Below are 14,357 nucleotides of genomic sequence, written 5' to 3' on the forward strand. Positions count from 1 at the left end.
ACTTTATATGTCTGCTCTAAGGCCTCCTATTCTTTTTCAAAACAAATAGTCTCAGCCTGTCTCTCTCCCTGATGGGGACCGCTTTTCATCCTGAAATCCTGGCTTTCTTAAAATCAGCAGAAATTTTGCCACTGAATTTAAGCAGGGTCAAGATTTTACTCTCATTTTTTGATCATTTTAGTTAATGATTTCACTTGATCTCTGTAACCTGGATTATACAGACCACTCAGATGAACACTTATCGTTCCTTTAAGTGAAGTAGTTAACTATGTCCTTATTTTTTCTCCCTTTTTAACAAATCAAAGTGTTTGATTTGCTCTCTGCCAACAGAGCTACGAACAGCGTAACCTCAGTCTCTCCGCGCCCTGATTTGCAGTATATTGTGTGTTACGGAGGTGTGGAATTGGATTAAAAGCTACAGCACAGTGCTCTGCAGATAAACCCACTGCAGGTGTGCAGTTTAATAGGATTTTAATTTGGTAACGAGTGAACAAAGAGAGGAAGCCTAGAATGGGATTTTCTAGATGAAAAAATGCTATTCGTGCTGAGAGAAAGCAACTGCAAGCTCTGTGATAAGAAATAAAGATCGGGCCAATGCTCTCTGAGCTGCACTGTTATAGATTACGGCTCACTCAGAGCACCTTCGTTACTGCCACCGGTTTCAACAATTCTTAGTTCATACCACGTGCATTTGGCTATATAGCATTTCATCTGCCACGCTCCCCGTTAAGGCAGTGTGTTCAAATCTTGGATTGTCTCACTCCCCGCCTTCTACATTTTTTTCATATAAAAATAATGTTTTCCTCGGGAGATGTCACCAACTTGGAATGTATTCTGTTTTCAAGAGTATTAACAATTATTTTCATGCTTCGAATTATATTTTTAAAAAAGATTGAGAAACGTGCTGTTCTGTTCAAAATAAATGGAAAAACATGCTCTCTCTGCCGAGGAGTGTAATTTGTATTCAGCATGAATTAGGACTGGAGGACCAAAAACAGATGGGGAAGGAAGAGGAAGAATGAAGGTGGCAACTAAAAGATCATGAAGGGATCTGCTAAGCCACAGACACATATTGATGCTGCTGATACCAGGGCAAGGTTGGGAGATTCTTTTCTGATTTCTGTAACCAGTCCTCCCTCTCGTTTTTCCAGGGTTTCATAGCAAAACTGAGTTTTTAGCACTAATTTCAATGAGATGAGGGTGGAGGTGCGATGAACAGATTTTTTTCCCAAGCATAACAGGCTGTAGAGAAGGCATAGAAATACCTTGTGGGACAAGATTAAAAAGATACGGAGGTTGGTGGTGTTGGCAGAGGACGGAGTGGAGGATGGGAGCTGACAAAAGACATTGGGTTGCAGAGGGCTGCAGAGGCTGCATGAGGTAAAGGAGCTAAAAGGAAAAATTATGAAATATACCCGTGATGCACAGGGCAATATGTCAGAAATGCGGTCCAGGAAACAGCAGCATAGCTGGTGGATGCTGCTAAGGCTGCTGAGGGTTTAGATACCCCCCAGAACGAGTTGTGGCCGAAGGGGGATTAGTCAGGAGCAGGGACAGATGGTTGCTTGGGAGCACGATGATGATTTTTGGTGATCAGAAGTCACAGAACACAAATCCTCAGGCAATGGGAATCTATTCAGGTGACCTACAGAGGTGGCGATACAAAGCGGCGTGTGATGGAGATGCTTCTGGCAGCTGTGTTTTTCAGCAACCTGTGGAATTAGTATTGACACCCAAAAAGAAGGAGCCTGCAACGGTTGAGGTGGGAGCTACCACCCGTTTGAAGGACACAAGTAGGCAGAAGTGCTCACTCTGTCACAGCTCCTGAAACCCTTTAGAGCTGCAGGTTCAAGTTTTTCAGCTCCCTCACAAACTGCAAACACTCGAACCACAGCATCAGCAGGCTCTTACTAGAATCTCTTTTTCATCCCACCATTATCAGCAGCTTGCACATGGACTGGTAGAATTCATCAACTGTTGGGATCGTTAATCTCTAAGCTCTTCCTACACTCTCCCACTCCTTCACTGTCTCCTTCCCTCCTCCATACCTTCTCTCAAGTCGTCATACTCCCCATTTCATGTTTTATACCCTTCTTCTCTTACTCTGACACCCCTCATCCCTCACTGTAATCAGCCTTGCTCAGTTCTTGAGATCATGTACAAAATATGCAAAACTGATAGTCATAATTACAGGCACATCACGTATACAGACAAAACCTGGGTCAAACCCTTGTCTGCTGACACCAGCATAGGAGCGTTGGTCATAGCGGCCCATATGAAAACGCATACAGGCAGCGCAGTGAAAGAGCATAGGAAGCCGGGCAGGTACTGAGTAAGCTTTCTATTCATTTATCTCCCAATTTCTGACCATCGGTGGTTTAGAGATTCCTTGCTCATAACCTGCACCCAGCTCAGTTTGGTTTTTGAGGTTAAGGTGGTATGGCAGGATGGGTCATTAGATTACATTTGAAAAATAACAACTGTCAAACATGCCTATCACATGTATAAATCAGTCTTGATTTTTCCCCTTTGTGCCTTCTTTCTCCCCTCCAATTTTCATTGTTGAGCTAGTTTTAGCAGATCTTACATTTAAAAACAGGGGTCCTCCAAGGGTCCTTGTAACTAATAAAGTTGTTTTTAAAACGGTCTGTTTCCAGTCCTGGTCCTAGTTTATGGAAGCTGAATACATCTTGGGATGTGCTGGATAAACAGTAAAATAACCATCGCAGGATGACTCTCAAAATGTAATTTTCTTTGTGAGTCTCGGTGCCATTAACTTTTGTCCAGCACTGTTTTCCAGAAAACACAATGTTCTCTAAGATTTAAGACAAGTGCTGTTATTGCATGGAAGAGAAATCTGAAAACAGCTGAATGTCTAATTTGGCTAATTCAAGCACAGAGGCTTGATCCATGTTCCCATATGTCCTTATATTTAGCCTTGCAGCCTAGGAAGTCTTGGAGTCGATCTTGTTTTCTTTCCCTTATGCTGGTACGTTTGAACCAGTGGCCTGACTGCGAGAAAGTCTGGTGGAACAGAAGTGTCTCAAGGTTTTCATACTTCTGCATCTTTTGATAAAACTAACAGGTAGGTGGAGGAAAGCGAGCCTCTCGGTGCTTCCAACAGCGAGAAAAGACCACGCCATGCTCTCTCTCTTCTGATCAATAAGTACATGCAGTCTCTTTGGTCAGCAAGTCCACAAGCTGCTCCCAACCCACCAGAACAGCACTGCTCGTGCTCAGACAGTGCTTGGGGAATCTGGAGGAGCACCCAAGGTCTGCTGGAAACCTAAGGAAAGACTCAGGGACCTGTGGTGATGGGGAGGTGGGTGGTATGGAGATGACCGTCCCTCGATAGGATTGCAGGGCAGGTGGGGGCTGTGGAAGGTGCTTTGTGGCTTCAGGTTTAGGTGACACTGGACACAGCTCCATGCAAACCTGGATTTCATTAGTTCTACTTTACACACATAAAACCCCCCAAACAACTACACCCCTTCTGATCCCTCCCAATTTACCCAATTTATAACTTTTGGGGGTGGGTTTTTTTGATAATTTTCTTTAAAGTTAATGTTTATTTCACCTTGCTCGCTGTGGCTGTGTCCACCAAACAACTCAGAACTCTGGAAAAATGTTGCTTAATCCGAAGTTACTCTGGCTCTGCATCAAAGTTACGAGAGCTGTCTGTGGAGCAGTGGCTTGAGGTTGCTCCTCTTCAAAATAGCCCCAGACATGGCTGGGGTCATAAACCCACAGAACAGGGGACTCATTCTGCTTTGCGACCCAGAAACTTTCGTCTCCGTCCTCCTCTATATAGGACAGGAAAATGTGAGCCACAAAGTCCATGAGTAGTAAATTAAACAAATGCCAGGACCCTAGGTTTAAAGAAAAACAAAAACAATTTTAACAACCTCTTCATTTGCTTATCTCCATGATGTGTTCTTTTTTTGAAGGGTTTTATTACAGTAATGGGCTAGACAAAGTAGCAGACTAGCATTCATCAAATTACATACTTCCAAATATCACAGCAAAATAGGCACCAACTGCAGATTTTAAACATAAGCAAAAGCCTTTTCCCCTTATTTTAGCTAGTGAGGAAAGTCTCCTTGTGTTTATTCACTTTCCTGTTCAAGTTCTTCCCCATGTTCACTGCTACTACAAAGCTTATCAACAACCACATATCATCCCCATTCTCCCCTTGGACAGATAAACCATTCCACCTCTTCCCAAGCAAACCCTCCTACAGACGTCTGTATGTCTTGTGTCTATGACATTAAATGCCCTACCTTGCAGCTTGGGGGCATAACTGCTAAAAGCCAGGAGAGACTCACTGGGGCCATTGACTTTTGAATCATACCTTGGTTGAAAGCCCTTACAGTAAAGAGACAGTCTTCTTCCATGCCATAAATCTGCACAGGAATTCATCAAGCAATTCATAACCTCTGCATCCCACAAACGTGTTTACATGGACATCAACAAGGAGATACCACAATTTACATGAATGACCAAGGTTTACAGAGCTTTAAAAATGAAAATTACTGCCTCTTTTGATGTTATATGTGTCTGAGAAGCCGCTGCTTCTGCCGTTTCTCCTTTTGCGAATCTTCAAATTCTATCAAAGTAAGTGGAAGTACTTGTTTATCTACAGGACGAGGAAAGCGACTTTTATACTTGGAGTTCAAACTATAAAGACCTGACACTAGTAGTCCATGAGTGTTTCTAACAGTCTTACAGGTGTTTTCAATATGTTCAATAAGACTAAGCATGAAACAAAAGCTACAACTCCAGTTGTCCCTTGGGATAATAGAGAGGGACACAGTTTTGAAGAGGTAGTAGGTTGAAACAGCTTGCTTTCAAAAGAGGAACGCACAGGTCACTGTCCAGCCAGGGCAGCTCAGCTTTACATCCCTGAATGCCTCCAAAGGGAGACCAGTAAAGGAAATGGAGGTGGACAGGCTGACGTGCCTTACAGGGGGGTAACTGCATGGTTCCTCTGATTATGTGTGCCAGATATGCCAAGCTCCAAGGCAAGGTCCACCAGACAGGAGTAAGTTTGGGTTTGGTTACTGGTGTGTGGTTTATTTTGGGGGACAGGCACACTGCATTAACATGACACTCACACATTTCCCTGAGTAATTTTCTTTCCTCAGTGTGGATGCTACATATCTCGACCTACAGGCTGCCCACCATTCCTGCAAGAAATGCCGAGATTTAAAAAATTTCTGAAAAGCAATGACCCTGAGTACAGAAGTTTTACACCAGATGGCTTGTTAACAAAACGGCTTCAGCTTTGGCCTCTAAAACTCAATATTCTACCGGAACAGAAGCACAGGAAAGAAGGGTTGACATTGTTAGGTCATATGGCCCAATGTCTTGAAGAACCAAAGGTATTAAGAAAGAAGATAATACTGATCAAATTAATTGGAGCATCACAGAGAAAGATTTAAAGACATTTTTTAACTCTCTCATATGTGAGAGTAAGTTCAATTTCAGTGCTACTCAAGTATAGTAGGAAGACTGTCATAAGTGGGATGCAAATATCATTTGTAATTAGTTTAGGGAAGGCTCAGCAGAGGAAGGGATGCTCTCCATCAGTTGTGTCCCCAATCACCGACAGCTGCAGAACAGGGAGGCAATTCATTAAACTCTTCTTGTGGTGGAAAGAGGGAAGAGGATTTCATCATTGTGGGGAATTTCAATAAACATTATGCTTCCAGTGCTGTTCTTGGAATTCATTCTTAATTTCCTCATTGCCCAAAATATTGCATGTAACATTGGAGAGTTTTGTGCAGAACTCCTCTGGAGAGAGAGAAAGGAATGATTATTTTATTATCACTGTAATGCAGCAGCTGATGGACAAGGGATCCTGCTGTGCTATGTTCCTCGCAGACACAGAACAAAACTGTGATCCCGCTCCAGAGAGTTTTCAATCTAAATATAAGGCAAAAGGTAGCAGCTAGATGCAGAAAAGGGGTGCTCACATACATGCACAAACACAGACATTAGCAGGGGTAAAATACTGAAGAATACAAAAGGCAACAACCTTAACACACCCCTTTGTTATGTCTTTGTAGGAAACACATGAAAGTACGGTTTTGAAGGGGAATTTCAAAGGAGATAATGAGGTTTTCTTTGGCTATTTGTGTGAAGCCCTATCCAAAGGAAGAGGAAAAAATATGAAGGTGCTCCTTTGAAAATTTAAAAAGTGGTTCATACAGTTTGGGATCAGATGCTACTCACAGGAGATGGTGCATTTCTGCAGAATGAATAATAGAGAGCGAGCCTCTGAAAGGTTTTACAAATGAAGAGAAATGCAGGTAGGGTTGATGCAATATAGAAAGGGAAGAGATTGAACTGATTCAAGATGTGGTTGTACCACTTCAAGCCACTTCGTGTGAATGTGACTGCACAGTCCCTTTGCTTCTGCCTTGCACTGGTGTATGATGGATTTGATGCTTGACAGCTCAGAGCCCTAAACCGGAGAGAAAACTAACCCAGCTAAAGCAGTGACTAGTTTTCAGTCAGTTGAACACCTTAAACAGGCTTACTTCTAGCTAGGCAAGCACTTATGTCAGTGTAAGGCATAAGGAAAAAGAAGGAGCATATAGCTGTCGTCAGAAGAACTAACTGCCTTTTTGGCAAGTAGTTAGCGCAGTGGCTCTGCTCTGGCTATATGATATGGGAAGAACCCGAAGGACTGGGAGCTATCACTTGAGAGATCTGGGATTTTTATGGTTTGGGGAATTAGTGGCCCCAGCTTTCCACCACACAGGGAGGCTCACACCTCGGGCTGCTGTTCCCCATATTTGCACAGACAAATGATGGCTTCTGCCGAAAGAGGGAGTCCTGCCCTTCCCACCATCTCCAGCTGCAGGCTCCTACTTTCCTCCCTTCTGCTCATCCTAAGAGTTTGGATCAGAAAACAGATCTGGTTGAAAACTAACCCTTTCATTTCCCTGACCTGCCTAGCCACATCCCCAGGTGAATGGTGCTGCTTGATGCAAGGAAGGGTGTAGGAAGAAGTGATGCCCTTATGGACTGTAGCGTTAATTTTTGTCAGCTGAAATGATCTGGTGCCTCTGCCACCTCAGGACACGGAGGGGCGTATCAGGTGAGAGTCACAAAGATCCTACTTACCAAAACTGTCCGCGTAGTTGAGGGTCATAGCCTTGCTTACTGCGCTCAGGAGGAAGTTCCATCTCAACTGAAAATCTGATGCCAGTTTTCTAAACTCCTCTTTACTCCTGCTTGGCTGCGGGTAGAGAAAAAAAAATTGCTTTATGATAAAGTCAGTTCAAAGAATTCCTTATTGTGTTGCAGACTATTTCCCTGTACAGACTGCATACAAAGGTAGAACAAACAGGGTTTTTTGTTAGAATTCTAAAATAACTTAGGTTGAAAGGGATCTTTGGACATCATCTAATCCAACCCCTTGTCCAAAGCATGGCCAGCTCAGTTCAGGACTTGTCCAGCCAAGTTCTGAGTACCTCCAGGATGGAGATTCCACAGCCTTTCCAGGTAACCTCTTCCTGTGCTTAACTACTTTCATGGTAATTGTTTTTTTCTTTTTATCTATTGGAAATTTTCTTTGCTGCAACTTGTGTCTATTGCCTTATGCCCTATAACTGTGAACCCCCAGGAAAAGTCCCGCTCCATCTTCTCTCTACCATCCCATGAGGTAGCTGAGGGTTCTATGAGATGAAGGCACCAGAGGACTGCAAAGTACTATTCTTAATTTAAAACAAACAAACAAAAAAAGCCCCAAACCAAAACCAAAAAGGAAATAATCGAGCTAAAGAAGTACAGTTTACCCTGCTTCTTCAGAAAGGGGGAAAAAACCCAAAAAACCTTTAACCACTGCCCAGACCCGAGTTAATTGGTCTGGCAACCAACCGAATGCAGCAGTACCGTGAAGCCACCCCTAATTCTGAATCAGTGATGGAACAGGGGTGGTAGAGCTGGTAACCTATGGAAAGGTTCATATGCGAGGATGACCATACTTGAATCTTTCACAGAGCTGGAGACATTTTACTAGAAATTATCACTCTCCTCCCACCTGCTAAAACCCAACAGTTTCATGAATCAATGATTTCAGGAATCATGAAGTGTTCTCTTCATTTTTACTAACATTTTTCTTCTGAATTTTGCTTTATTAGGGACTGTTATGTCTCTATGAAATGAGAAGAGATACTGAAACCACCCGAGTGGATATAGGCAGAGAAATATGCTCATAGTTGTTTGCACAGATGGAATTTTTGTATGCCAATTAATTCTCCCTTTTTCTGCAGCATGCATAAATTGTATTTAAGCAAATCTGCAGTCTGGTCAGGTTGCTAGTGTTCAATATAGCTCCTGCAGACTAGTGACAGTCAGCATGTAGCAGGATAAATGATATGATCACTCTTTCTTTTCTGAAATTATTAAATTAATTTTATACCTGAATGATAAAAGCTTGAAGATTTGAAGACACACAGTTCAGGAGAACCCGAATATCTGTGGAAGGTGCCAGCAAAGACATTAAGTCGTTCAAACCTATGAAATATAGAAAGGAGATCATTACTTGAAGTGATTGGCGTGCTTTTTGGTTTGTTTCTGCAGTTTTTGGCTGGTTTTTTTTCTTATCTCTTTAGCTTAAAATATATTAAGACATCTGTTTATAGCATTTTGATTAATATAATTATACTATTCCTTTAGTGAGGAATAGTGACGTACTTTGAAATCAGTCAGAATTCATGTTTCTGTCCATTTCCACCGTACCTGCACTGACCTAGTCATCATGGCAAAGGTGTCAAGAATAAACATTTCTAATGTGAAAGCTGGAATTTGGTTATATGCAATACCAATTTACTTCTCTGAGATTTTATGCGGTTGAGAAAAAAAAATAATCTTGGTTTACCTGTTGAGGGGGAAAAAGCAGTTTTAAAACAATAACAGAAAACGCAGAATATTCTGTAGACCAATAGAGATATAGATAATATTGCCACATATCAGTGCAGCTGTTTCCCCAAAAGATTGGAATTTACCACCCAGTGCCAAAAGGTACATCATCACTATGACACCTCTCTGAATTTATACCCTTCTAACTGAGACATCTTCCTTCAAGAAGGCACGTGGATAGGGTCTGTGAAACCTTGCTTATTATAAATAACAGTTTGGAAAAGCAATGAAAACAGAGAATGGAATAAATCCACCTTGGAAGGACTTATATCATTATATTAATATAACATTAATATATATTAATATAATGAGCAAATGTAATAAGAGCATTCTGCGCAGTGGTTTTGATTTTTAAGATGTATATGAATATTATTTAAATGTTTCTGCTGATGGTTCTGTGAAGAAGGCAAATTATTATTCCCACTGAAAGCAGCCACAGAAAGGCCGTGGCACATCCCTTGTCAGCAAGCGAGTCGGTGATGGGCTGGGAACAAAAAGCTGAGGTTCTCCCCCGTCAGTTCTGTGCACAGCCTGGTCCAACTTGCCCGTCTCTTGCTAATAATTTAAATGGAAGCCCATTAATCTAAAAATTAACTTGCTATTACGTCCCATCCCTTTTCATTAAGTTGGCAAATGCATTATGTCATGGCTGCATACAAACTGTGTATTTTATTGTTTACAGCATAGCATTGATCCCACAAGCCGCAATACAGCGAAAGAACACAAAAGCTGAAAGGCCGAGTCGTCGTCCAGGTCAGCATACAATGTGTTAAAATCTGGCCACAAGAAATGATTTTGTGTACTTTGATTAATAACAGGGGAAAAAGTGAAATGCAATGCTTGAAAACTTCTTTTTTTTGTCAAAGAAAACAATAAAAAATTAATATCCCTGTTTGTCAGACTTTTTCTAGAAGATATATAATTTAGTAATACAAACCCCACGCCTGCTGCCACAGAAAGCTTTAAGAGAGAGTCGGAATGGAAAGCCTTTCATTCTTAACCTTTAAAGTTAGAAGGATAATATTACATGCTCCATTCTCAATTTTATTGGCTCTTTTCCAGCACTTCGGGTTACAGCAAGACTGTAATTCCCATTAGGGCAGATGCCATGAATAAACAAGAGGAAACACTGGAGCTTTAACAATGGCAAGCAAGGGCTTAAACGGATAGACAAAATAAAGCAAAAAAAAAATATTACATTTGAGTTCTATGTCGCTCTGCAGCTCCTCTGGACTCCTAAACTTCTTTTGAAAGAGGTTTCCAGGCACATCCAGAAATCCCTGATCGATGACAGCATGCAAGTCTGATCGCAGAACAGTGACTTTGCTGTTGCTGGTCAAGACTGTTCTCATTGTCTATACATAATAAGAAAACAGTTAATGCCTTTCATTTTTTCAAGGCCTTAGCTCGGTCAAACAGCTTCCCTTATTCAACACTAGACTTTATATAACCAGTCTCTGAACTGGAAAAAAAAAAAAAAAAAAAATCAAAGGAGATGAATCTTAAGTTGTCTTCAAGAGTTTTGTGTTCTGGAGATATTCTTCTCAATGACACTCTGTGTCGTTGTCTGTGATGGAGCAGACAAGGCTAACATGCTTGAAGTATCTGGGCAATTGCCTGGGCACTGGGTTTTGCCTAGAGTTATTTAGTTACGCCAGGTAATGGTATTTTGTCTAAAATGTGGAATGGTGTATCAGGGCCAACTTGCCCTCAGTGTTACCTATCCTTAGTACCTGTTTCCATTAAATTCAAAGGCAAGTTTTCTCAAGTTGCCCAAACCTTTAGGAATGGAAAAATAACATTAGAAATATGGTATTAGTTAATATTATTTGGGATTTTATCCCATTTATCTGATTATGAGTCATTTGTGAATGAATCTGGCTTCATATTTGTCCCCAAAAGTATTACTCACATAGATTTTGCAAACAATTTTCAGCCCAACATTTGATCCTCATCTCTTCACTTTTTTTTAATTAATTGCTAATATCACACAACATTGCTTCAGATTTGTGATGAAATGATGAAAACAGTGAAGGAAATTAAACCTGAATCTGTTAAAATTTGTTAATCCATACATTTAGCCTCTGACTTCTATACTGAAATTAGCAAGATCCTTAAAGCCTTTGTTGAATTTTGGGCTTTTATGTGAATAATCCATGTCCAGTTTGGCCTTCCAGAGGAAAAAATAATTTTGTAAAATTCAGAAAAACTTCAGGAATCATAAACACTGTAGCAAATCCCATTCACCAGGTGCTTACCATGACCCCACAAACAGCGGTGAATGCAGATGCCCATTTGTTTGCAAACATAATCCCCAATCTGGCCATTTTTCTTTTTCATCATTCTGCTAGTTTTACTGAAATACCAAAAGCACTCTGATTCTCACTTGGTAATTCCCTTCAGGTAAGTTAAAGTATTATTTCTTATTTTACTTGGAGTTTCCAGCATCAGAAGAAGACCTGCTGCTTGCAACACGAACGCACGACCCAAAGGCGGGGATCTACGAGGGTCGGTATCTTCAGTACGCTGCTAGCACCTGGCTCCGTGCCCCAGTATTTTAGACTGGTCCCTTTAGCCATTGCACTTCACTATACTAAATATAATTCTCTAAATGACTGAGAGCCAGCTCTGACAACACTTAAATACAGCTTACCAGAGGCAGGAATCAGCCTCAGGAAATGACAAGCATCATATTCACATTCCTTTCTCGCAGGGAATTTGCACCTTTTTATGCTCTAATTACTTCTGCATGTCCAGGTAGTAGCAGCTGTCAGCCTGCTTTATCTACACATGATGGGAAAGTTACCTTTTTTTTTTTCTTTTGAATGCTGACCCTGCCAAAATTGTTCCTTTTTTCTCACCAGGTGGCTAAATTATTGCAAAGTACTCTACAAGGGCCGGTGTGGTTACACCGATCAGAGGCTGCAGCTGCAGAGCTCCTCCGTAGTACTTCTCATTAGGACCACTCTCCCTGCTTTGACCATCAGTCTCTAGCTGAAATTCCAGGTGCATTTTTAGACGGAGAATGACAATTAGAAATATCAAATGACTCCTATGTGAGAAGATGAGATAAACTTCAGCTTCGGATAGAAATGACTGAGGAAGGATGTGATGGAGGTTTGCAGGGAGAATTGCATGAAGGAGGGTGGAAATTTTAAAATAATAAAGGAAAGTATTTTTTCACACAACAAATTATGAAACCCGGGAACTGACTACCCCAAGATGTTGTGGATGCCAAAATCAAGCTATTAAATGCCAAGATGTGGGTATAACCTTCATCTCAGATTGCTAGAAGGCAGGAGAGTACAATGGAGGAGGAGTGAGGTATCACTTGCTCTACTCATACCCGCTTCACATGAGCATCTGACGAGGGTCACCAGGGGAAACGGGATACAAGTCCTCACAAGCCTGGAATCAGGTCTGACTGACTAAAGCACTCAGCAGTCCTTTCTGAGGGACCTCCACCTCCCCACGAAGCATCTGCATGTTTCTCACAAGCTGAAAATTTTAAACACCTGTGGTGTTCAGGTAACCATCTTCTGGTGTGCGTTGAACAGGGGGATGCATTTGCAGGAGAAGGTTTAGCTGGTATTTGTTTCCTACCCTGTTTTGCTGGAGCCCAGTATCCATGGCTTTGGCAAGATCTCTAACAGAAGTTGTAATAGAGGCTATGTGACCACTGAAAGGCTATGGGGATGCTCATTTACAAGACTTACATAATTTCACTTATTGAAACTATTGGTTTTAAATTGCCGATGGGACTAATCATCAGGTACACTGGAACTCCTTTGCCCTTCCCTTGTATTTTAAAGAGGCTCTAGAGAAGGTGCAAACGTCATCTACTTGTGAGAACGGTGCCAAGAGCTCATTAGCATGAACAAGAACCAGGCTCAGAATGTGCTCAGCTCTAAGTGTAGATCTGACCCTGATTCTCAGGTCTGCCAAGTTCACTTTGTGCCGGTTAAACAGTGTAAAGGGGATGGAGAGCAGCCAGAGGCTGCCCCCAGCTAGGCTGCAATTCTCTTGCCCTACATCTTGAGGGTGTAAATCCGATGTTGACTCCCTGCAGCTTTTCCGCACATTAGGAATAGGCAGGGAAGGAGGTACAACCAGCCCCTTGACATCATGGCTCGAGCACAAGAAGGATGATGTAAAGTCTGAGTACGCAAATCAAACGCAAATGACTGGGAATAGTTGGCACTTGTGGTCTTGCTGGATCACGTTCTTGAATGCATAAGAAGCACCGTTTAGAAGCACATGAAGCTGAGCTTTTAAACTATTTAGTATCTCCAAGGGCTGCTGCAGTAAATGGGAGCTGTGAATGCTCAGCACTCCACAGAAGTCAACCTTTTGCCTGTGGTAGCACACCTATGCATGTTTGTGCATTATTTTCTGGTTTTATAAACATTTTTACAGTAAGTGGGGTATGTGTTTTGTATGCTGCTGGTGATGAAGCTTTCCCATAAAGAAAACGTTTATTAAGGAAGAACATGGCACTGCTGTGCAATCCAAGAAGCCACAGTCCCTTCCTTCCTCCCCTTTATTGTGGGGACACAGTGTAGTGATTTAAGCCAGGCAGCATGTTGGGAAAATCTTGTACTTGCTGCTTGAAGGAGAGGAGAGAATATACCACCTGTTCTATTCTGCTTTCTTTCCCATTCATGACCTATCTCTTCTCTTGTGGCCTGGACCACCTCAAAACCCAAGATTTTGGAAGTATCCGTGGACACCAATGGAAGGAATGCTGCAGGGAGGGTACAGCCCCTCATAATAATGCAGCACTGAATGAAACAATTTACTTTGCAGTGTTCAAAGGGTTAAAAATGCAGCTGCTGGAGACACCTCTGTAGCTGAGAAGAATGATACTGTAGAGCAAAAAGCAGAGATATTAATTTTTAGAGAGATTTTTGTCTCTTTCTTCCCAAGGAAAAAAGCCAGTCTGAGGGATGACCCTGAGGACAAAAGTTCAGAAGACGTTACCCTGCAGCGCTCCTTCCAACACTGTCCGGTCAGAGGATGGAGAAGATTTTGCCAGCTGATCCCTGGGATCCATGAAAAAGGTGAGGGTCTTGTGCCCTTCAAGACTTCATGGCTTGCTCCTCGATCACGCAGTTTCACTGCAGCCGGAGTATTAGTGATTTCCCTTGCGCAGGCTGCTGCGGCACGTGTCAGAGAGGGTGGTCAGGATGCTGTGTAAAACCAATTTTAGAATAACTCCAGCATGTGTTATCTGACTGGCTTTGGCATGGTTGGGCAAAGATACTGGAAACTGGCATCTGACCCTTCCAGCTACTGTGTTCTCCTCTCCATGGGGGACCACTGACCATGTCTCAGAGGCTTTCACAGAATCCAGAAGGAGCAAAAGGGCCCCTCAGCCTACTTATGGTGTGGGAAGAGATGGGGAGGAGGGTGAGCATGGTTTGCAC

At 42.1% G+C, this 14,357-nt stretch overlaps 2 protein-coding genes across 2 annotated transcripts in view; one reads left to right on the forward strand and one right to left on the reverse strand.

Moving 5' to 3' along the window:
• MAP4K4 (mitogen-activated protein kinase kinase kinase kinase 4) overlaps window positions 1–14,357 on the forward strand; it is a 383,820-nt gene that overhangs the window by 138,547 nt on the left and 230,916 nt on the right. The gene's annotated exons all lie outside the window — the stretch shown is intronic.
• Window positions 3,369–14,357, reverse strand: part of RFX8 (regulatory factor X8) — a 30,157-nt gene continuing 19,168 nt past the window's right edge. Inside the window, exons 12-15 of the mRNA XM_069770010.1 lie at window positions 10,130–10,286; window positions 8,432–8,526; window positions 7,132–7,246; window positions 3,369–3,869 (exon numbers count right to left, since the gene is read on the reverse strand). Coding sequence (XP_069626111.1) covers window positions 3,610–3,869; window positions 7,132–7,246; window positions 8,432–8,526; window positions 10,130–10,286 — 627 coding nt within the window. The 3' untranslated portion in view covers window positions 3,369–3,609. The remainder of the gene's footprint in view (window positions 3,870–7,131; window positions 7,247–8,431; window positions 8,527–10,129; window positions 10,287–14,357) is intronic.

The sequence above is a fragment of the Haliaeetus albicilla genome, chromosome 25 (genome assembly GCF_947461875.1).
Source record: "Haliaeetus albicilla chromosome 25, bHalAlb1.1, whole genome shotgun sequence".
NCBI classification, from domain to species: domain Eukaryota; kingdom Metazoa; phylum Chordata; class Aves; order Accipitriformes; family Accipitridae; genus Haliaeetus; species Haliaeetus albicilla.